Source organism: Gymnoscopelus microlampas (assembly GCF_963454915.1).
Source record: "Gymnoscopelus microlampas genome assembly, chromosome: 15".
NCBI lineage: Eukaryota > Metazoa > Chordata > Actinopteri > Myctophiformes > Myctophidae > Gymnoscopelus > Gymnoscopelus microlampas.
The window spans coordinates 7269816-7294929 of NC_139952.1; the positions used below are offsets into that span (position 1 = coordinate 7269816).

Sequence of the window (25114 nt, forward strand, 5' to 3'; positions counted from 1 at the left end):
AGGTGCTCCTCGGAGCACAAGTCTCCCCCAGGTCAGGCAGGTTATTATGGCCTCCTGGTGGTGCTATAATAGGCCAATGTGAAAAGGGTGCCATTGCTTCTTAGGCCTTGCACGGCAATCGGACACTGCTTTCAGGATATGAGGCATTTTGTTCCAAAAATGTGGTTTGCTAAATCAGACATGCTGTATTACAGGCCAATGTGAAAAGGGTGGCATATCTTCCTCGGCCTATTAGGAATGTGTGTGCAAAATGTCACGGAAATCGCACTCTGCGTTCATGATTTGAGGAATTTTGCGTGATTTTTGCGTAAGAGCAAAAAAAATGTGTTTTATAAAACTCAGCCTCCTGGTGGCGCTCTAAAAGGAATATGTGAAAAATGCAGGGCAAAGGTTTTTCCTTGGCCTCTAGGGGGTGTGCGTGCAAAGTTTCACACAGATCGGTGCAGTTATAGCTAAAAACGTGAATCAGCCTGTTTTAGCGCCACCATGAGGCTGATTTGAAAGTTTTCAAGTGGCATTTCTTCCTGGGCCAAGTGGGAATTTACGTGGAAAAGTGATGATTTGAGGCATTTTGTTCAAAACCAATCCTGCAAACTTTGGAAGCCAATCTTAGCCAATCAGGATGGAATATGGAAAATCGGACAGATCCGTGTTGATGATGTTTTTTGGACAAAATCTGTAGGAGTAATATAAAAAAATGTTTTGCAAAAGTTGGCCTCATGGTGGCTCTATGACAGGCTGATATGAAAAATGTGGGCCAGAGGTTCTGCTGTGGTGTGTGTGCACAGTTTCACAGCGACCGGGCCAACGGTGGCGGAGATTAGCTGGTCGCAGACAGAAGGACGGACACACGGACGGACGGACAGACAGGGGGCAAAACATACTCTCTTGCTCGGCCTGGCGGAGACAATAACATCTTGAAATGATTTATGTTATAACATAAATCTTGAAATGAATATATCAATGTACCACTCAGGCAGTTAGATGATACTAATACTACACAATGCCTTTTACGACTTACTAGATCAATCAACAGGCAATACAAATTTGCCTACACAGGGTAACAAAAAACAACACTAAAACAATAACAGGCCAATGCAAAAAGTTGGAAACCCTGATAATGTCATCGCCATTCAAGAAGTGCCTAGTTCTTTTTCAAATGAGAAAAGTATCAAGTTCAAGCGACCAGTGATCTCAGGCACGTCTGATTCCGTCTTCCAACACAGCAGAATGTTATTGGAGGGTTATGACAGTATTAGCGCGTTTGGAAATTGCAAGACAGCTGTCCAGTAGGCTACTCGATTATTGTGGGGAGTTCATTCCTGATCTATTCTCCGTTTGATGTTATCGATTAACCAAGCATGTTGTAGCGATTACTATCCCGTGTGTGTGTGTGTGTGTGTGTGTGTGTGTGTGTGTGTGTGTGTGTGTGTGTGCACTCACTTGCTACAAGTGACAAAGTCAGAAGTTGACACGGAACCAGTAGATTATAAACACAGTATTATGGTGCAACTAAAGGCTGGGAGAGTGTGTTGTTACTGTTGTTTTATGGTCATTTGAGTATTTGGGAATCAACAGGACCGCCGTGATATTGCGACACCTGTCAATCTCAAAGACTTCTGACTTCATATTTTGAGGAAATTGAAGGGAAAAATAAGAATTGAATATAGCTGCAAGCAGCGATAATACGGGGCCAGGGATTGCAGAGAGAAGAAAGAAAGAAGCAATGATAAGTAATATGCACAATAAGCCATAGAAACATAGAAGACTGAACTTGAGAGAAAGAAGACCATGCAATTAACAAATGAGCATTTTAAACCCATAACCCTAACCTCAGTAAAACTATGCCTTCCCCTAACCTCAAGAAATACTATGCGTAAGCCTACGAATGCCAAATCATGATCACCTCAACACATCGTCAGGGAAGGGGATCGAACAGGTGACCTCTGGACTACAAGGCTGCCTTTCTTCTCATTGAGCTAGAGATATGATAGCCCTAGTAGTGTCTGTTGATATTTATAACTCATTCCGTCCCTGACGGACCAGTCCTCTGTTTTGCTAACTACTCTAGATCTATGGTTCCCTAACCATCTACCGATAGAGAAATTGTACGTCTCCTCGGAACAGAAACTAGTGAAAGTAGTTGATCTACAAGCTCACAAAACGTTGCTATCTGAAAAGTTGTGAGATTGTAGATCGGCTATTTTCAGAATTAAGTATATCATACATTGTAAGCATTTCAGGTTATCTTTAACAAATGCGTATGCATTAATTGACACAATCATGTTGTGTGCAATGCAATTTGAATGAAGTCTGCATTAATTGAGGTTTGAACCAGCAACCTTGTGAGGCACACGCTTAAGCTAGAAGCCATTGGACCAACAGACCTGACCTGGTGAATGAAGAGAGAGAGAGAGAGATAGAGAGAGACAGACAGAGAGAGAGAGAGAGAGACAGACAGAGAGAGAGAGACAGAGAGAGAGAGAGAGAGAGAGAGAGAGAGAGAGAGAGAGAGAGAGAGAGAGAGAGAGAGAGAGAGAGAGAGAGAGAGAGAGAGACACACTAATGAGGAGTGAGTGAGGGCAGGTGTGATTATGGATTGAGAGGGAATGACAGCAGGTGAGGCGGGTAGATCCAATCCATGGGAATAGGCCAGGTGGACTGTTGCTCACTTTCTACAAGAACATAATTATGTCAGAAAATTGACAAACAAATATTGTTAAGCATTTCATATTACATTTAACAATTGCACATGTATTCACTGATACAGTCATGTTGTGTGCAATGCAACTCTAATGAAACCTGCATCAAGTGAGGCTTGAACTGGCAAGCTTGGTGTTGTGAGGCATTCGTTTAAGGGAGAAGCCATTGGACCAACAGACAGAAAATGTGAAAAAAGACATCACACAGATGATACAGTTTCACGCAAATAGCAATTGGAGTAAGATTGGTTTCAGTGATATTTGGAATGACCCGCTACATTACCGCAAAGTTTCAAAGAAATGTGAGTCTGCATGTATGTGTTAGGGGCAGATGAATAATTGTCATAAAACTGAAATATTCATTGGCTCATTAAAGCTTCATTTTTTCACTTAGAAAAAATCCGCTCCCTATTTTATGTCGGCATAGGTCCAAAGTTCACGTGTAAAAAGTTTCGTGCAAATTGCTCAAAAATCCCAGGATTCCATAGATTTTAACTGTTTTTCATATAATTCAAAATGGTGGGAGATCTAAAGGTCAGAGGTCAAAAGTCAGAGTGTATTTTATTGCTGTAGGTCAAACAGGGCATGAGTTGTACCTGTTGTCATTTTCAATTGAGTGCTATAGCGCCACCTTTGGACGAAAGATTTTGAGAATTATTTCTTGATAGTTTTTCATGACCATCTACCATATGGCCGAGTTTCGTAAAAAGCGTATGCACGGTTAAGCCAGAACTGCAGAAAGTGGCAGAAAAAGTGACAGAATAATGCCAATATCAAAACGGGTCCATGCTGGAAGCCTGGCCCCGTAATTAGAGCATCGGCCAGGCTCAGTAAAAATTGGATTCCAACCTACGCGGCTGTTGTCAAGGACCAGGGTCACTGTGAAGGAGTCGTTGTAGTTTGGTTATTTTTGTAGAATTGATGTAACATAGACATTATAAATGCACAAATATAACATAGCTTTGCTTATGTTTGGTGCAATACATATATGGAGATATTTTGTCACATCTTGTTAGTACACAAGAGTGTAATACAGCTTGTAGATGTAGCTCATTCTGATACCTGCTCAACATCTACATACAGCCTAGCCTATCTGTACCCACATCACTGTGTGCATTGGGCCTCATGCAGAAATAAGTTCCTAATGTTTCCTCTTACATACAAGTGAATTCCTAATCAGATTCATGAAACGCAGGGACGTGCAGAAGGAATTATAGGGGCAGGGGTTTTAGTTCCCAAAGGGAACCGCTAGCCGTCGCCCAAAAAGCGGCGGCGAATTATATTTTCGTTTTTTCGCGGTTTTACCCCTTTTTATTTCCTTTATTTCTTTTATATTTTTAATTTGGTTAATTCGGTACAAAAAAATTTACTCCATGAAGTGTAGATGTGTGGCAAAAAGGAAACGTAGCAGCCGACAGGCGCACAGAACGCATGGATGCATATTTATAGCAGAAAGAGTTCACATTTAACTATAGCCGTACTTATTCAATTCTGAACAGATTCTTAAATTTAAAAATTCTCTATTAGCTGTGAAGGGTCTTCTTTCATGTGTATCAGTCATGATTGTTTTGCCATCAAACAATATCAAGCAAAAAGGAAAAATCGGCGGGTCCTTCTTCTCTCCAGTCTATCCCATCGCGCAGCACACCTCTCCAAATGGAACGTCCTAATGACCTCCCCAAATGGAATGGAATGGTCGTCCTAAAACACGCTTGCCCCAGGTCTAATCCGGCGGCCACGATCCGCAAAAAAAGGGGCAGTGTGTTTTAGGACGAGCGTTCTGTTTTTTGTTTTTTTTTTGCTATGAGAGGGGGAAAAAAGCGTGTGAAATGGCAAGTGTGTCGTGAGGCGTGTGAAGAGGTTAAATTGCGTGACTCTCTCACTCTCAAAGGGTGAGACTTGGCAGCAGGCTCCTCCTTGACACTTAATAATCTGTTTCAAATTGGTCCGTTTTCATTGAAGATGTGCGTTGTTGTGCGGTGCGCTCATCTATAGGTTTCGATTGTGTATATACTTTGTTTGGCGGGCGGTATCGCGCACCAAAAATAGCCGATCTACAAGCTCACAACGCTGTGCGTTGTGACGCGTTGTGAACTTGTAAATCGGCTATAATTCTGCGCACGCACTGCACGGCATGGGGCTCAATTAAGTAAACTTTACTGTCTGCAGGTGCGGGCCAACGGATGCGCAGGGATTTCTACAGTTTACCGACAGAGGAGACTAGGGGGCATTCTTACAACATTAAAGGCTGCATTCCAGTTCAGGAGAGTAAGACAGGGGCAGTTCTCTTGACTGCTGCCTCAGTGACTTCGAGTACAGCATGGAGAAAGGGCATTTGTTTGTTTTTTCACCATTATAAATGCTGCATACATAGTTTGGCGAGGGCACTTTTTACCGACAGACATAAAAGGGGGCTCAAGCCCCCTTTGATGTCTATGTGTGCACATGCATGATGAAACGTTCTTAAAAGGCAGAATTGTTTGTAAATTAAAAAAAAAAAAAGTTTGTAAATTAATTATGTTCTTATGATGATGAATCCCAATCCTCGTAACTTGAAGGGGTGTGCCAGTCAATCCTAATTACCATAGGAAGCCGCCCCACCAATCCCCATATAAGGCATGACTGCATGGTTCTGCCTGCAGTCACACCTGTGTGTGATTGCTGCAAATCACGGGAAATCACACACAGAAATAAAGTTGAAATAAATGGTTGAACACCGGACTCCAAACATAAAAATAAATAAATCAATAGTTCTGTGGAGGTACTTCTGAAGTGAACACTGAACAGCAAATTATTTTATTTAATTAATGAATGTATTTTATTATTGTTCTCACATTAATCAAGACCCCAATTCAAGGACCCCAACGGAAACAAGTCCGCAAGGACTTTTTTGGCCGGACCTTTTAGACAAAAGCATTATAAATGTAACTGTGTTGTTTTACATTCTTTTGCCTAATAAAAATGTCAGGTCCAGTCAGTGATCCTCTCCTAGCCATGGTGACTGCTGTAATGTGCTATCATTGGCTGTAGCGTTGATCTCCTCGTAGACCCTTTCATACTGTATGATACTGTCTGATCTCCTGTCTGCGACAGGGCTGAATATTTAACCAGATAGAAATTTGAAAACGGTCGCAAAGCCATCGCAGAGCGGATGATCGCGGCCAGATCGTCTCACTGAGCCTTTCACTCACAGCGAGCATTATCTCGCTGATCAAAGGCCGATCTGCGTCAGATCGGGAGGTTTTGTCGGCGAGCGCCAAAAAAAGGTTGTGGACAGCATAATCGGACCAAATATCCTGCAGTGTGTACCTGCCTTAAAACAGTTGTTCTCAAACATTTTCATGTCAATCCTCGTAACTTCATATTGACATGCATTTGGCTGCAGACCCCCATCTGAAAATATTTTCTGCCAAGGAGAATTTTTCAAGATTTATCAAAAAGTTTCGAAAATAGCCGATCTACGAGCTCAAAATGTCCAGTAATGGGACGCGTTGAGAGCTTGTAGATCAGCTATTTTTTTTGTTAAAGTGATTAAACTCCCGTTCCACCATCTTTTAAAGTCTAAAGATGGTGGAACACCAGACTCCAAACATAAAAATAAATAAATAAATCAATAGTTCTGTGGAGGTACTTCTGAAGTGAACAGCAAATTATTTTATTTAATTAATTAATCTATTTTATTATTTCTCTCACATTAATCATCATATCACCACTAGACATCAATGTAAATTTGCTGAAATTAGCTGTTAAAAATGTTATCCATATTTCATGTTCAGGAGTAGCGTTAGTAGTGGATATAAAACATTTTAGTACTGAAAGCTGGTGGGTGGACATGGAGGGTCTTTGAGGTAGCAGCTGCTTGGTATGTAATGGGGTGGAAATAGAGGTGTGGGGGGTGATATGGTGGTGCAAGGAGGGGTGTAGGGGGCTGTGTGGGGGGTATGGGGGTGGGTATGACAAGTGGGTATAGTGGGGCTTTCAGGTAGGAAGGGGATGGGAAAATGGGGGTGTGGTGAATATCGGGGATATGGGGGTCGGGGTATGGGGGCGCGATGAGGGTGAGTTGGGTGGGGGGTTATGGGGTGGGTATGGGGCTTAGGCTTCAAGTCACCTGGGTCTGTTTGGGTTAGATTGTAATTTCAGACCCGTTGAAAACTCTAAAGCTCTTCTTCTCGAACATTTTCATGTCAAGGACCCCAAAATTGACATGCATTTGGCTGCAGACCCCCACCAGGATTTATTTTTTAAGATGTATCAATGTTTCAAAAATAGCCGATCTACAGGCTCAAAATGGCCGGTAATGGGACGCGTTGTGAGCTTGTAGATCGGCTATTTTCAAAAAAAAGTATAAAATAGGGTTAAAGTGATTAAACTATTCCTTGTCTGCTGTTGAGGTTTTTAAGAAGATTTTTGTATACTCCAATGTTTTCTTAGCTGTGATCTTTTCTCAGGTAAGAACAGAATCTACACACACTGATGAGCACTCTTAGGCTGGCCTTTGAGTTCTTAAGTGTGACATGTTTGTGTCACAATATTTAATTCTCAAAGTTTCTTCAATTCTACAGTTGTATAATATGGGATTTAAATTACAATAATATTTTTATCATATCTTTAGAGCAAAAAAGGTTCTCAAAAGTGTGGTCTGGGGACCCCCAGGGATCCTTGAGGGAGTTCCAGGGGGTCCACAGCAAACGAGGAACCCGGTTGAGCCCCATACCCACCCCATAACCCCCCACCCAACCCACCCTCATCGCCCCCCCCCCCCCCCCCTCATCTCCCCCATACCCCCACCCCCATTTTCCCGTCCCATTCTTACCCGAAAGCCCCGTTACACCCATCCCCATACCCCCCACACAGCCCCCTACACCCCTCCTTGCACCACCATATCACCCACCACACCCCTATTTCCATCCCATTACATACCAAGCAGCTGCTACCTTAAAGACCATCCATATCCACCCACCAGCTTTCAGTACTAAAATGTTTTATATCCACTACTAACACTACTACTGAACATGAAATATGGATAACATGGTAATTTCAGCAAATTTACATTGATGTCTAGTGGTGATATGTTGATTAATGTGAGAGAAATAATAAAATACATTCATTAATTAAATAAAATAATTTGCTGTTCACTTCAGAAGTGCCTCCACAGAACTATTGATTTATTAAGGTTTCGAGGCCTATCAAGCTCTCGAAGCCTTATTGCATCTCTTGGCTTTCACTATTATTCTTCCGCCGGTTTTGCCAGTTCTGGCCCAACCGTGCATACGCTTTTTACGAAACTCGGCAATATGGTAGAGGGCTATGCCAAACGGCGAAGACCCGAAACTCAAAACCATCGGCCAAAGGGTGGCGCTGTAGCAATCAATTGAAAAATGCCAACTTAGAACAGGTACCACTCATGCCCTGTTTGACCTACAACCATGAAACTTCGATACACACATGCGTCTCCTCATGCCGAACAACTTTCACACTCTGACTTTTGAACTCTGACCTTTTGATCTCCCACCATTTCAAATTATATGAAAAGCATTAAAAATCTATAGCTTTCTGGGATCTTTGAGCAATCTGCACAAAACTGTCTACACATGAACTTTGGACCAATGCCGACAAACGTGAGCAAGCGGATTTTCCATAAGTGAAAACGTTAAGCTTTTATAAGCCAATGAATATTGCAGTTTTATGAAAATTATTCATCTGCCCCTAACACATACATGCAGACTCACATTTGTTTGAAACTTTGCAATAATGTAGAGGGTCATTCCAGGTATCACTAAAACCAATCTTACTCCAATTGGTCAAAGGGGGGGCGCTATAGCAATTTTTTTTAAATGCAAACTTTAAACAGGCAAAAGTCATGCCTCGTTTGGCCGACAGCCATTAAACCTGCTTACACATGTGCCTTGACTCATGAGGAACATATCTATCACTTTGACCAGTAAGCTCTGCCCTTAGATTGTCTGCAATTTTGAGCAGTTTGAAAAACATTTAAACCAAGGATTTCTGAGCAATTTGCGTGAAACTGTGTCAAATAAATGTGTGAGGACCGCTTAATCATCTGCCTTGAAGCCACAGGGTTGCCGGTTCCAATCCCACCTCATGTAGACTTCATTATAATTGCATTGCACACAACATGACTATATCAATGAATGCATGTGCAATTGTTAAAGATAACGTGAAATGCTTACTTGAAAGTAGTTATTTTCAATGTGTGACGTACTTCATTTGCCCTTTTGTTTTGTTTTGTTGGATTCTCCTTTCTCATTGTCTGAGGCTGTGGATTGAATAGCTCGACCAGTAGAGTGTGAGCCTCATGTGCCGAAGGTCCCTGGTTCAAATCCCACTCATTACAGTTTACATTTAAATTGCATTGTACAAAACATGACCCTGTTAATTCAGACATGTGCAATTTTTAAACAATAACATGAAATGCTTTTTTGAGAGTAGTTGTTTTTTATGTATGACATACTTTCTTGTGAAAATAGCCGATCTACAATCTCACAACTTTTCAGATAGCAACGCGTTGTGAGCTTGTAGATCGAATATTTTCACTAGTTTCCATTCCGAGGAGACAAAAAAAAAACTTTATTGGTAAATGTTTTGTGAACCAGTGATCTACAGTAGTTAGCAAAACAGAGGCTTGGTTCATAACGGACGGAAAAAACTATAGATATCAACAGACACCATCAGGGAGGCCATATCTCTAGCTCAATGAGAAGAGAGGCAGCCTGTGAATCCATAGTCGCTGGTTCGATCCCTGTCCCCAACAATGCGTTGAGGTGATCATCATTTGGAATTCCCCCTATTCCCATGGATTGGATCCAGTGCTCTCACTCATCACCAATCACACCTGTCACATGCACAGTACAATTTTTAGGCACTTTTACTTTACTACTCTACTCTACTACAATTACAGCAGATGACAGCTTTAGTTACTTGTTGCTTTGCGGATGTAATTATTAATACAACACCTAACAGTAACCACAAACAGCCGATCTACAATGTGACGCATTATGAGCTTGTATGTATATAATAAGCAACCCATGCTGTATGATAATTTACCACATATGAAATCCAATTCTGTCTATCCAATGGCTCAGTCAGTACTGCGGCCATAGCTGAGTGGTTAGTGAGCCCGCCTAGGGAGCCAGAGGCCCTTCGATTCCAGGCCAGGCCAGATGAAATGAAATTTGTCCCTGAGCAAGGCTCTTAATCCCTAATTGCTCACAGGCCCTCATTGGAAACAAGACCGCAAGGACTTTCATGAACGGACCTGTTAAAGGAATTATCCTTATCCTTTACACTGTCTACCCGCAAGTCTGTATGTCCCTGGTTCAAACCCCAATTTAACCAGTCCAAATATAATTTACTGAACAAAAATCATGACTTTGTTAATTAATGCATGTTCACTTCTTCTCACTCTGTCACTGCCTCTCTCTCACTCTGTCACTGTCTGTCTGTCTGTCTGTCTGTCTGTCTGTCTGTCTGTCTGTCTGTCTGTCTGTCTGTCTGTCTGTCTGTCTGTCTCTCACTCTTTCACTGTCTGTCTGTCTGTCTGCCTCTCTCTCTCACTCTGTCACTGTCTGTCTGTCTGTCTGTCTGTCTGTCTGTCTGTCTGTCTGTCTGTCTGTCTGTCTGTCTGTCTGTCTGTCTGTCTGTCTGTCTGTCTGTCTGTCTGTCTCTCACTCTGTCACTGTCTGTCTGTCTGTCTGTCTGTCTGTCTGTCTGTCTGTCTGTCTGTCTGTCTGTCTGTCACTCTGTCACTGTCTGTCTGTCTGTCTGTCTGTCTGTCTGTCTGTCTGTCTGTCTGTCTGTCTGCCTCTGTCTGCCTCTCTCTCACTCTGTCTCTGTCTGTCTGTCTGTCTGTCTGTCTGTCTGTCTGTCTGTCTGTCTGTCTGTCTGTCTGTCACTCTCTCACTGTGTGCGTGTCTGTCTGTATGCCTCTCTCTCACTCTCTCACTGTCTGTCTTTCTGCCTTTTTCTCACCCTCTCACTGTCTTGTCTGCCCTATCCTCGAAACCGCTTATTGCTGCTTGCAGCTATATTTTCTTTTTATGTTTGGAGTCTGGTGTTCAACCATCTTTAGACTTTAGTTTAGGTATTCTTTACTTCATTCTCTCAACTTTATTTCTGTGTGATTTCCTGTGATGTCTGTGAGCAGCAATCACACACAGGTGTGACTGCAGGCAGGGCTAGAGTTCTCAACGGGCCTGAAAATGAAGGCTCGGCCCTAACTGGGCCGGACTAGGCCGGCCCGATGCTCGGCCCGAACCCGACTATTTCCATCATGTTAGGCCCGAAACCCGAAAAAAAACAATATTTTTTTTAAATATATTTTTTAATATTTTTTAATATTATTATTCTGTTCTGAATGTGTATTTATCTATTATGAAGATGGCGCTAACGCCGCTGACTGACATTAACTTACACTGTGCTTACACTGTGCTGATTTAATTGAAGTTAAATCCGTATTGCTCACGCACCTCTGTGCGATGCGATGCATCGTCTGCATCTCTCTGCCTGTCTTGACCGAGTCTTTGTCCCCGATAGAGGGGGGGGGGGGGGACAGTCGGCGTTAACAACCAACTGTTGTTAACGCGTAGGGTGACCAGATCCAAACAGGGCCAATGAGGGACAGATGAACCCGTTCCGCGGGACATCGCGGGACTCATGCACGCGCGCTTTTTGGGGCGGTTCTGGGCGGATTGGGTTCGTTTTTTTCCAGTTTGTGGTTACTTTATTTCGGTTTTAGGGTTAGGATTCGGGTTAGGTCTTCTCTGTAATAGGAGTATGATAATAATAACTATAATAGAACTACTATGCAAATAAAAACTTTGATCTGATGGAAAAGGTTCTGTGCAGACTGCAGTCAATTTAGAAACACTTGGTTGGACCCTACCTGCTCGTAGTGTCACTGTTGGCAGGTCCAATGCTCCTAACATTATCAGAATGGCAGCTGCTAAATCCTCTGATGACCATAACATTCTCCTCTTCAATACCTTCGGTTTACCCCCCAACTTGGAAGCACCAGGAGGAGGTTGTTTGTTTATAATTATTCACAACGTGGTCACTGGTCGCTATCACTTTTTTTTTTTTTTCTTCTCGGTAGCTTTCACTGTTTTAAAATACTTGCTTAAATATGCACACTTTGCAGCTTTTGCACAGATAGCTCTTGTATCCTCTTAAATGTTGCTGAGCTGCAGATTATTTTCTTTCCGACTTGTATTCCACCAGCAACACGTGATTTAATTCACTGCTCGTTCACAAGAACGCGGCCGGCTCGTCCAAAAAAACTCGCCCCAAAACACACTCGCCCCGGGTATATCTGGCGGCCTCGGTCGGCAAAAAACTTAGGGGCGAGTGTGTTTTGGGGCGAGTGTTTTAGCCTGCGCAGCGTTTCTCCTCTCGAGTCTCGACACACACACACACACACACACACACACACACACACACACACACACACACACACACACACACACACACACACACACACACACACACACACACACACACACACACATACACACACACGCACTCGGCCCGCCCCCTGATGACAGGCTCCACTGCTCCGCCTCCGCTGCGAACAGCCAGGTAATTGATAAAATCAAGATTTTAAACGCATATTTGAAAACTGGAGCCTGTCAATCAAAATGCGGGACAGCGTCTCTATTTGCGGGACGCTTGAAAAGTCACTGAAATGCGGGACTGTCCCGCACAAAACGGGACATATGGTCACCCTACGCGTTGGGTGAAAAATATTATAATACTGATCTAAACGTATTGTGAACATCAGAAAGCACCGTTTCCACCACTTGTGTAACTTAACACAGCACGCCGGCATAGAGCACGCCGGTCAGTTATCTTAACTCATAAAAACACATTGCACATCCTTTTAAACCTTCCAATTAAAACCATCTGACAACGTAAACAACGACACATGTGTAGTGTACTGCGTGTATGCACGTTCTCGCGCGTGGCTATATATGGAAAGCTCGCTCCTGCGTTCTTCAATTGATTTCTGAACGAACCTGACCACTGAATGTACACTATTGTTGAAGGCTGGTGTGTACTGTAGACTGAAATTGCCGTGGGTTTTTGTATTAAAAGGACCCTTGATATGGATGCATCATGCGGTAGCCCTGAAACATGAATGTGAACCATGGCTACATGCGGCAATGGATTACAAGAACGCTCGTCCCAAAACACACTCGCCCCGGGTCTAAATCGTTGGCCTCTGTCCGCGAAATGAATGGGGGCGAGTGTGTTTTCAGAATCGCTTTTTTTTTACTCTCTCTCACTGAGCCATGAGCGTGAGCACTGAGCAGCACAGTCAAGTTAACGCCAGTAAGTCAGCGGCGTCAGCGCCATCTTCATAATAGATAAATACACATTCAGACAGAGCAGAATTCAAAAATATATTATAAAAATAAAAATAAAATAATTTTAAAAAAATATATTTTTAGATTTTTTTTTTCATGGAGCCCGAGGCTCGGCTCGTCCCAACTAATTGACTCGACTTCTCTTAGGAATTCAATTAGGAAGAAATGTAAGAGGAAACATTAGGAACTTATTGCTGCATGAGGCCCAATGTTTCAAGATTTCAAGAACGTTTATTAGAAAGATATGCTGAGATCCAAGCCAGCCATCCATCGTCTCTTTGTTAACTCGTCCTGCCTCCAGGCTGGAAAGCTGAAAAATCAAACTTCTTCATCTACCTCATTCCCACGACGCAACCTGTTATGGAACGTAAGTTAGTAAAGTATGTAATAACACGGTAGAGTCACTGTTTATGGCCTCATGCAGCAATAAGTTCCTAATGTTTCCTCTTACATTTCTTCCTAAGTGAATTCCTAAGAGAAGTCGAGTCAGATTCATGAAACATTCTTAAAAGGCAGAATTGTTCGTAACTATGTTCTTGATGATGATGAATCCCAATCCTCATAACTTGAAGGGTGCAGTTAATCCCAATTACCATAGGGAGCCGCCCTAGCCTGGTAAACCCTCCCTCCGGAAATCTCATTTCCATTTGATTTCAGGAGTGAGTCTGGCCTGAACGCCCATTCTGCAATACTGGCTGTGTACGCCAAACTGACGAGCCTATCAGCGTCGTCGCACATCGTTCTGTGATTGACAGCGACAGTTGGCCAATCAGGTGGCGAGTTCGAGTGAGCCCGAATGAAGCCGAGTGCAGCCTGAGTGCATCCGACAAAACACGAACGGCAGCCATTGTTGTTGTCCGAGTGCCTTCACTTCTTACTTTCGTTTTTAAAACGGTCTCAAACTTATTTTTTGAGGCACGGAATTTACTATTAAGATATCGTTTGGATAGAATTTAGTTGTTTAACTTCATATATGTGGTCAATTAATCATGACAGAGCCCATTTAAAAATATAAATTTAGAGAACCGGCAGGAGCGGGGAGTGCCACGCATGTATCCCAATAAGGTAACCTATTTTGGGCATGGCCGTCTCAAAAGTCCCGTTGCGTCACATAGTCTGGAGGTGGTAAAAATGAACTGCTGATTGGCTGAAGGGGAAAAACGATCATTGGCTGAAGGGGTTGTCAGTCAACGGTATTACTCCCGCCCAACTCCAGCCCACAGCCAATATTGCAAAATGGGCGATCAGGCCAGACTCACTCCAGAAATCAAATGGAAATGAGATTTCTTGAGGGAGGGTTTACCAGGCTAGAGCCGCCCCACCAATCCCCATATAAGGCATGACTGCATGGCTCTGCCTGCAGTCACACCTGTGTGTGACTGCTGCACACAGCAATCACAGGAAATCACACACAGAAATACAGTTGAGAGAAAAGTAAAGAATACCTAAACTAAAAGATGGTTGAACACAGGTTGAACAAAGATGGTTGACTCCAAACATAAAAATAAACCAATCAATAGTTCTGTGGAGGTACTTCTGAAGTGAACAGCAAATTATTGTATTTAATTAATGAATGTATTTTATTATTTCTCTCACATTAATCAACATATCACTACTAGACATCAATGTGAATTTGCTGAAATTAGCTGTTAAAAATGTTATCCATATTTCATGTTCAGGAGTAGAGTTAGTAGTGGATATAAAACATTGTATTACTGAAAGCTGGTGGGTGGATATGGAGGGTCTTTAAGGTAGCAGCTGCTTGGTATGTAATAGGGTGGAAATAGGGGTGTGGGGGGTATGGGGATGGGTATGACGGGTGGGTATAGGGGGGCTTTCAGGTAGGAAGGGGACGGGAAAATGGGGGTGTGGCGAATGTCGGGGATATGGGGGTGGGGGTATGGGGGGCGATGAGGGTGGGTTGGGTGGGGGGTTATGGGGTGGGCTTGGGCTTCAACTCACCCGGGTCCGTTTGGGTTAGATTGTAATTTCAGACCTGTTGAAAACTCTAAAGCAGTTGTTCTAAAGCAGTTGGACATTTTCGTGTCAAGGACCCCCACCTGAAAATATTTTCTGCCAGGGAAAAAAAATCAAGATTTATCAAAATGTTTAAAAAATAACCGATCTACAAGCTCAAAATCGCCAGCAGTGGGACGCGTTGTGAGCTTGTAGATCGGCTATTTTCAAACAAAGTATAAAATAGGGTTAAAGTCATTAAACCGTTCCTCGTTTGCTGTGGACCCCCTGGAACTCCCTCAAGGACCCCTGGGGGTCCCCACACTTTGAGAACCACTACTCTAAAGATACAAAATATCTTTGTAATTTAAATCCTATATTATACAACTGTAGAATTGAAGAAACTTCGAGAATAAATTATTTTTGCATGAACATTCTTCACTCTCACACTTAAGAACTCAAAGGCCACCCTAAGAGTGCTCATCAGTGTGTGTACATTCTGTTCTTACCTAAGAACAGATCACAGCTAAGAAAACATTGGAGTATACCAAAATCTTCTTAAAAACTTCTTAAGTGGGTTTAAGAAGATATTTCCTCTTAAGAACGGTTGCTGCCTGAGGCCCACTGTTTACAAGCTCGGTCACAAACCCTGTGATCCAGGTCAATCTGTAGAATAGCATGATTATTATGTAGTCTCTGACCCCCTCTTCCATGTGGTACATGTTGATGCCCCCTTTTGTTTTTTTTGCCAGGCCCTATAGACGAATCCACAGAGCGCTGCGCCGGTAGCTGTGGTGTCGTGGAGCGGCACCCGCTTGACACCGCAGTTATGATCGCCGCTCTGTGGATTCGTCTATAGGGCAGGGGAGACTTTTAGGTCATCAGGCAGAGGCTCTGAGCCACTACTGCTACACAAAGATGATCTTTCTCAAGCATGCCTTTGAGTTGTTTTTATGAAAGTGTGTTCTTTTTCTGTTCTTTTTTAAAAACTAGATTAAAGCAAAAGGCTAAAGTAATTTCATTCGTTAATGTATATTTCTGTGGAGAAAGTTGGAGCCACCATGCTGATTGAATGTTTATCTGCCTCATAGATCAAGTCAAACACTTGGAGTCTGAGATTGAGTGTGCGACGGCAGTGGAGATCGGTCCAGAAAGCACGAATGACCTCTACCACCGACAGTTTAAAGTGTCACAGTGTCAAAGTGTCAGTGAACACAGCCCCGGTAAGATTATAGTATAAACTTACTGTGATACCACAAATTATAACAGTTGTTTTTGGCAGAGGCTTTACTTCCACCTTACATAATACTCATTCTGTAAGAGTATTTTGGATTAAACTCTCCTTCAAATGAGGTATTTGCTGTTTTGTCATTGGAGGTGTTTTCAGAGTCACACAGTATCTTGTGCTTAGCTTGGATGGTTAGCATGCTAGTGTTGTAACTAGTAGGGATACTAAAGTTGTACAACAAAACCGTTTACAAAGTAAAGTTTTAAGATTAAAACAATACAGTGCCATTTATTGACTTGATGGAAATTGAATTAAAGGTCAGCACAAACAAAAAGTGTGCAGTCATAAAGCTCCAGGTACTTGGAGATCTAACACCATTTGAAAACAGTATCATCCTAAACGTGCCAGACTCATGTTTGTTTGTTTCCCCCTTCTTTCTCCCCACTCCGATCTTCCAGAATACGATGACACCGACGAAATTATTAGGGTAGGTTTGGCTTTTGTTGTCCTTCCTGATTACTAGCATGCTTTTGTCATTGTCAGGAATGTTGGCCTAATATTCTGCTTTTTTCAGATTGTGTCAAAACATTGGTCAATTCCCAACCAAAATGCAAACAAACTGACTCTAGCATTGCTCTTTCAGCTTTGCCAGCAACTGGAAGAAGAGCAGTGGCCATCGAGTTTAGACGACAAGGGGTTCCTGAGCAATGAAGTGATCATACATCCATATTCCTACTCAAGCCCTGGGAGCCAAGGGAGCAGTGACAAGGAAGCACGCCAAGGATGTTCAAGGTTTATTTATTTTTGTTTATTCCCTATCGAACATAATTCATTTCTTAGATATCGTCGCTGCCGGTTTTAAATCTGGTATGTTTTGGGGCGGCCATAGCTGAATGGATAGAGAGCCTGTCTGGGAAACAGAATGTCCAATTCGAGCCCTGGCAATGTGCCGAGATATCCCTGAGACACTGAACCCCTAACTGGTGACTGATATTGTCCTTTCAATGTGTGAGGGGACGTGTTTTTTCCAGTTACTATTTATTTGGAGAAGAAGAGGAGTACACATATCCAAAATGTACCATAAAGGGTCCCATAAACCCACCAAAAAAAACACAATGGTGAAAAATGAATCCCATATAGTATGTACAGTAGCCTACAATCTATAACACACAAGCTATACAAACTAGCCTTGCAAATTCACAATAGGCACAACTTGAATGGTTCTTGTAATAATCAGGAATGTAAACATGAAGTGAAACAAGCAGTCAGTCAAACAAGACTGTCAATATACAGGGCAGCACAGCCTTAAAGAGATACACATGTTTATACAGGGAAAGCAGAAAACATTAAAACCATAGAAACAAGCTGAGATCTACACTTTCATTTAAGCCATGGGGCTCCATTGTATTTAAAGTGGAGATCCAATGGGTTAGGTGGGGGTGTGAGTGTGGGTGTCACTTGCTGTCAGTCCATGAAACTACGAAACTTGTAGTAACATCTGGTAACATCTAGTTGTGTAGGCAAATGGATCATCTAGATCATCATCATCATCATTGTTATTGTTGATGTTTTGGTTGACATACATTTCTGCTTTGTTTCAGTGAGTTGAGTCTGCCTTTGAGAAGTGACACGTCCATGGATCGTATTCCTATTAACTGTAGAGAATCTGTTATGTAAGTTACACCATTACTCTTTCTGTTAAAGGACTATACCACCATTCATACATGTCATTGTCTATTCACAGGTTCAGCCATATATTGTACATCAAACTTTCCCATTGATGCCTTAATTTTAGATTTAATTTAATTGAGATTAAATTTCTTCCTGTCAAACAAAACATAATGTGTGATTACAACAGCAGATGTTAACCTATTTCAACCTCTAATATTAATGACTGAGACTAACAACTGTCAATCCCAACAACTGTCAATCCCATAACTCAATGGTCACTCCCTCTTCCACATGAAGCTGAGACACTAGAGGGCAGTGTTACTCTCTGTAGAATGTTATACTAACATGGTGGACACAGCTTTACAAACAAACATAGCTAATTAACATTTGTAAACACGTTTTAAACATATACACATTAAGTTTACGTTGCGACACAACATGCAGGAGGTTAAATCCCATAGCCCCAGCTCCCAGGTGAGGAAATACATCAAGTGTCAAGGAAACATTTCAGCTGGTCTTTAAAATACTACAGAGCCTTCCTGTGTCACATGTATTGTGTGTGTGTGTGTGTGTGTGTGTGTGTGTGTGTGTGTGTGTGTGTGTGTGTGTGTGTGTGTGTGTGTGTGTGTGTGTGTGTGTGTGTGTGTGTGTGTGTGTGTGTGTGTGTGTGTGTGTGTGTGTGTGTGCGTGTTACAGGATGAAGCAGGTTAGATGGGCGTCTCCTGCTGTCAGTTATAAGTCCATGAAAAGTGACAGGTCCATGGATCACCCTTTTAACTTTAAAAGAGAACTCACCACTACTCCTGACTCAGGGTGAGAATGAACAAACATACTTTGCAGTTATAGAAAATAGATAATGTTTTGCTTACCAGCATACATTTCTGCTTTGTTTCAGTGTGGGAGCGTCCCCTGCACCTAGCTGTCTGTCTATGAGAAGTGACTGGTCCATGGGTCAGCCTGGTAACTTCAAAATAGAACTCACTACTCCACTCAGTACTCCAGACTTAGGGTGAGAATGAACAAACATGCTTTAAACTTATAGAAACTAGATGGTTGCCTAATGCCCACACAACTACATATTAATCACATAATCATAATCATAATAATAATAGTAATAATAATAGTCATTGTTATTGTTGAGGTTTTGGTTACCAGCATACATTTCTGCTTTGTTTCAGTGTGGGAGCGTCTCCTGCACCTAGCTGTCTGTCTATGAGAAGTGACTGGTCCATGGGTCGACCTGGTAACTTTAGAGAATGCCTCAAGTAAGTTACACCATTACTATGTTTCTGTTAAAGGACTATACCACCATTAATACATGTCATTGTCTATTCACAGGTTCAGCCATATATTGTACATCAAACCTTCCCATTGATGCGTTCATTTCAGATTTCCTGTTTGTTTACCTTTTCTACAAAGCCATTATGTTATCTTACCTGGCATGTCCGGAACAATTTCAACCACTAATATTGATGACTGATATATGTCAATCCCATAGCTCAATGATCAAACCCTCTTCCACACCTGGAGATGTAGCTTGTGATGTATGCTCCTCAAGCCTCAAGCTCCGAGCCGTCAAGACCTGTGTGACGTGTAGCGCCTCCTACTGTGAGAATCATGTCAGGCAACACTACACTATTCCAGCACTGCAGAAACACACCCTGGTCCAGGTCAATGAAGACACAAGACTCTCACAGTGGGAGAGGAACTCTGGGAGAATGGAGGACATCAAAGAGGTGAAAGGAATGTTTGTATACACCTGTGGTTATTAGGGCTTTAACGTCTGTTGTGTAACAGTTTCTCTTTTGCTTTGAAACATAATTATGAAACTATGGTTAGAAAGTAAAGCTTCACAGAAAAAGAAAAAATTATCTTTAGCGCAATGCCATAGAAGAACCATTTAAGACAAAGTTCTTTAAATAACCATTTATTTAAATGGTTTTAGATAGATCCCATTACTGCTGCCAAGATCAACAGGAGGTTCTTAGTTTATAATTATTCTTTTTTTGTCAGACCTGAAGTATCTCCCCTCTAATGGTTCACACACGCAAACCCTGTTCCCCTTCCCTGGAATTGGAATTACCCATTTGGGGTTAATCAGAAACACATGTCTATGTCAATACTAACATAGGTTCAAAGTTGGTTTGGCATATTGAATAAATCTGGCACAGTGGATCTGTTTACACACTGATTTAGTGCGGCTGGTATGATCCCATCACAAGATGGTCTCTAGTGTTAATTCTAGGGCCGGGACTTTATCGCGTTAATTTCGATCAATTAATTACAAAAAAATTATCGTGTTAAAAAAATTAACGCATTTTAATCGCGCCTATTTTTTCACCGCGGAACGTTTCTCACTGGACGAGTTTCACACGGACCTATTATCCAGCGCACCAGGTTGGTGCGCTGGTATTATCGGTCCGCCTGAGAAGCTGTCTGCTCCCCCCCCCCCCCCCCCCCAAACGGGACAAACGCGCGCGTGGGGGGCGGCATCCATTAGAGATTCTGATTTGCCCAGCCAACATTATCAAGCAGGCTATGCGGCACGTCTTCATTCAGTGGCTGCTCTGTTGTTGTGAGAACCACGTCGTTCTCACTTCTCAGACAGCTTCTCAGGCGGACCGATAATACCAGCGCACCAACCTGGTGCGCTGGATAATAGGTCCGTGTGAAACTCGTCCAGTGAGAAACGTTCCGCGGTGAAAAAATAGGCGCGATTAAAATGCGTTAATTTTTTTAACGCGATAATTTTTTTGTAATTAATTGATCGAAATTAACGCGATAAAGTCCCGGCCCTATTAATTACAAAGCCTCTAATTAATTAGATTAATTTTTTTAATCGAGTCCCAGCCCTAGTTAATTCATGTTTATTAACTATCCATTATTTATTTTATTTTATTTTTTAGGGAACTATTCCTCCTCCTAGCACATCCTCTGACTCCACACTCAGCAGACCATACATGGTTTCTTCACAGAGAACACAAGACAGAAAGAGAAGAGAAGAAGAGTTGGTGTCTAATGTTCCTTCATCAACCCTCCCTCTTTTCCCCTCTTCAACTCTGTCAACCAGCCTCAATATGTCGTCCTTATCTTGTACACAAGTGCCCCATCTTCCCAAAAAGAGAAGGAAAGAAGCAGATATAGGGGAGTCTGATATCCCCTATTTTGCCCCACAGGAAGTAATTGCACCCAACATGCATCTCTCTGTTGCTACAGTCCCCCCCATGCTGCATTCCTCATCCACATCACAACAGTCCTCCCTTGATTCCCCAGAAGAAATTATGTCATGTGACACAGCCTGTGATTTCTCAACCACAGACCATCCTGTTACAGAGACACTGTCCTCTGTGCATCACTCATTGGAGCTCCAATATGAAACTGATATAAATTATTCTAGGATAGAAGAATCCATCTCTCTGCCTCGTTCTCACAGCTTACCCTCAATGAGACATATTCCATGTGTAGAGAACAAGGCAGGTTTCAGGGCAAAGCGGTCCCACAGCTTAAATGATGTTACACTACTGTACAAAACACAAAAATGTACACCTGATATCATTGTTGTAGATAACAAGGAAAGCTACAGGTTCCACTGCACCCAAGCAGGACTGTTCCAATGCAGCGTGACCGGCCTGGTGTTTAAGATGGAGACAGATAGAGGTGTGACTTACAGGACAGTCCCTTGGGACCGGAGGCTTCTAGCCCAGTGTGGCAAGAGGCCTGGAGGACCACTGTTTGACATGACAGGTCCTCAGGATTCTGTGACTCAGTTACACTTCCCACATTGTGAGATCCTCTCCATGGGTGGAGGCAAATCCTTATATGTTCTCCATGTGAAGGATGATGATAGCATTGAGCTGATCCACCCCGATGTGATCACAGAAACTCATGTAATCATAAATGTAAATGGGTTTTGTCGCTATGGTGTTGTCAACGATGTTCAGAGCACCCAGCCTATGTGGGCAAATGTGCTACTGTTTTATACACCGCCCATTGATGATGATGATGATGACCCCAAATCAACCCTGAAAGTATTGCTGCTACCAAGGAACGTTGTGCTGGATGAAGTGCGGAACAAAAGGAGGAAGCAATGCGGAGAAGAGATTTACATTGAAAAGCCTCCCTGTAAACTAATCCCAAATCAAGACTACACCTTATCTGTTTCACCTGAAGATGATTCCATTATAATTGAACCAGATCGAGCAATATTTGAAGTCGATGAATCATCCTATCACAATTACATTTCAACATTTGAAGTGATTTTAGAGGGAAGGTTTAAGGACAGTCTAAGAGACAGTAACCCATCCATCTGTGCATGGAAAGGCTATGTAGACCTTTCATCTCCTGCTATAAGAAGTCAACAAGTTCAGTGTGCACTGAGTCAAAAAGCGAAAGACAGACTGTTTTCTGTGCGGAGCAGTTTCATCGAGAGCGTTTCAAATCCTGTCCTCAACAGTGTCCTGGACAAACTTTTTGAGAAAGGGGTGATAATCAAAGAAGAGTATGATGAAGCCTGTGTAAACAAAGTGAAACATGAAAAGGCACGTTGTGTCATCAATACAGTGAGGAACAAAGGAACTGATGCAAGTTCAATCATGATATTCATTCTCTGTGAAACTGACGAATTCCTCTCTAAACATCTTGGGTTGATGTAAAACGGTACAGATGTACATAAAGTAGTGGGAAGGTGTGCACACATATTCACGGAAATCGCATGCTGTGTTGATGATTTGAGGCATTTTGTTCAAAACGAACCAATCCTGCAAACATTGTAAGTCAATCTTAGCCAATCAGGATAGAATATGGAAAATCAGACAAATCCGTGTTGATCACATGACTATAGAGATACTGTGTACTAGTGATGCGCGGGTCGGGTTTTTTCATGACCCGCCCCGCCCCGCCCCGCCACGGAACGCAACCCGCCTCAACCCGCCCCACGAACCCATATATAAATCTATGGCTCAACCCGCCCCGCGACCCGCGATTTTTTTTTAATTCTGTAAAATTATGGTTAGAAAATAATCCCCAAGTGTATTCAAACTGTTTTATTGTTATTATTCTTATTCTTATTAGGAATAAAGACAAAACAAGAGCATGTTATTATTTTTATTTTTTTTGCGTGTGAGAGCGCGTGACCCGCTCACCCTCAGCCCGCATCATTTTCTCCGAAATTCTGACTTGACCCACCCGCGCCGCGGGTTGACCCGCGGGTCCCGCGGGTTACGGGTCAACCCGCGCATCACTACTGTGTACCAATTTGCGTGAGGTTTGGACAAAAGAGTGATATCCAAAAATGTGTTTTGCACAAATCGGCCTCCTGGTGGCGCTATAACAGGCCAATCTGAAAAATTTGGGGCAGAGGTTTGGCTTTGGCATCCAGGGAGTGTGTGTGCACAGTTTCACAGTGGCCGGGCTAACGGTGCCGGTGATTAGCTGTTCACAGACAGACACACGGACGTACACACGGACAAGACGTACACTCGTACAGGGTGCAAAACTGCCATGCCTTTGTATAGCTGTATAGCTCATTTTGTCACCGACACTTGTATGCAATGTATTTTGTCCATTTCACACTTCAGCATAATCAATCATGTTGATTAAATTACATTATTCATACAAAATGATCCTCATCATTTACGGTATTAGATCTCTAACTCTGTGAATCATTACAGTCAAGTTCCCCTCTTTGTCTAACTTGGGGAAATCCCTTGTGATGTTGCAAGTGTGTGTGTGTGTGTGTGTGTGTGTGTGTGTGTGTGTGTGTGTGTGTGTGTGTGTGTGTGTGTGTGTGTGTGTGTGTGTGTGTGTGTGTGTGTGTGTGCGTGCGTGCGTGCGTGCGTGCGTGCGTGCGTGCGTGCGTGCGTGAGTGGGGGGGGGCGACATCTGCTTTGCACACATAATGTTCAGTGCTTCCGTTGCACTGACTGTAGAAGCATTTGAACATTGTGTGAGTCAACAGTCTGACTTGAGAGACTACTTTTGTCCTACAGTCACAATCATAATATGTTTCCATCTATAATATTTTCATATATGATATCACTTTTTCGCAGATGTGTACAATAATCATTTTGTCACGGCAGTTTACTTATAATTCACCCAAAGTACAGACACAGATACATATCTGTATTAAATAAACAGTACACAGTTACGTTAACAGCACCTTTAAAGTTCTCAAATAGGGGTCAAGGAGCCTGATTGTCATGAATTAATCCTTTGGTCATACATTACTTGAATAAAACTTTATGGAGATGCTTGAACGGTCTGAAAATGTCTTCCTCCCCTCCCCCATTCCATATATGGAGTGTCAGCTATACTGTACATAGAGGCGGATCAACTATGACACAGAACAGTAGGTAGATACACAGAGAATAATTTTAACTCGACGACTGAACTGAACAGTCTGGAATACATTTACACACGACACAACAAAGTAAATAAAGGACCAAAGCTTACAGGTTAATGTAAGGTAAGAACTTTTATTATACTACAACCACTTGGTTCACACAAACACTTTTTATTATAGTCCATGGACCAAGATGCAAATTGTTTTTTTTATAATTTTTATCCCTCGATTTTGTAACCCTTTTTTTCACCCGGTGCCAATTTGCTAAGTGATCCTGAGCACTACACTCCCCCCACCAGCCTAGGGAGGCCAGGGCCGAGCTCATGCCTCCTTCAATGCATGAGAGCCAACTGACCTTCTTGTCACCTAACAGGGGAGAGTTTTCCCGGTAGGACGTATAGCGCGTGGAAGGAACACGTTATTTCAACCAGTTCCCTTCCCCTCCATCAGGCGCCCCGGCTGACCAGGGGGAGGCAGTATAGTGACCAGGATTACTACATGTTTTTGTGAGGGTATTAACTACCCTAGGAGACACGGGAAGAACATGCAAACTCCACACAGAGTAGGCCCTTTCACCAACCCCACCTAGGGTATGGGCGCTGGTGACGCGGAGGAGAGGACACGCCCCCAGCGCCCACAGCGTCCCCGTTGGGATTTTTTTTTTCTATTATTATTATTATGCTTTACAGGACATCCCTAGATTATGTTTTGATATGACAGACCAGTGGGTTTTTACATGATATTCTTTTTACTTTTTTAAAACCTTTTGGGAAAGAAATATTGTTTTATAGGAAACGACCATGGGTTCCCAAACTTTTCAGCCTGCGACCCC

The 25114-nt window shown here is 42.6% G+C and overlaps 3 protein-coding genes across 4 annotated transcripts in view; 2 read left to right on the top strand and 1 right to left on the bottom strand.

Moving 5' to 3' along the window:
• phactr4a (phosphatase and actin regulator 4a) overlaps positions 1-25114 on the bottom strand; it is a 369306-nt gene that overhangs the window by 257215 nt on the left and 86977 nt on the right. The gene's annotated exons all lie outside the window — the stretch shown is intronic.
• Positions 1-25114, top strand: part of LOC311061566 (GTPase IMAP family member 8-like) — a 107261-nt gene that overhangs the window by 6723 nt on the left and 75424 nt on the right. The window contains exons 5-11 of one of the 2 annotated variants that reach the window (XM_084080244.1): positions 16135-16266; positions 16730-16758; positions 16915-17063; positions 17873-17944; positions 18639-18755; positions 18838-18951; positions 19121-19207. In XM_084080244.1, the coding sequence (XP_083936370.1) occupies positions 16135-16266; positions 16730-16758; positions 16915-17063; positions 17873-17944; positions 18639-18755; positions 18838-18951; positions 19121-19207 (700 nt within the window). The remainder of the gene's footprint in view (positions 1-16134; positions 16267-16729; positions 16759-16914; positions 17064-17872; positions 17945-18638; positions 18756-18837; positions 18952-19120; positions 19208-25114) is intronic. The other variant, XM_084080243.1, reaches the window with a different exon arrangement.
• Positions 19212-23498, top strand: LOC311061568 (uncharacterized protein). The gene is made up of 2 exons (XM_084080252.1): positions 19212-19678; positions 20849-23498. Exons 1-2 carry the CDS (start codon positions 19226-19228, stop codon positions 22592-22594), a joined length of 2199 nt encoding a protein of 732 aa, XP_083936378.1. The 5' UTR covers positions 19212-19225; the 3' UTR covers positions 22595-23498.

What these genes read in the sequence shown, in the direction of transcription:
- LOC311061568 (XM_084080252.1), top strand. Translation starts at nt 19,226, where the DNA reads ATGTTTCTGTTAAAGGACTATACCACCATTAATACATGTCATTGTCTA. An exon ending in GAATGGAGGACATCAAAGAG is followed by an intron (nt 19,679 to 20,848) that starts GTGAAAGGAATG and finishes TTTATTTTTTAG; the next exon opens with GGAACTATTCCTCCTCCTAG.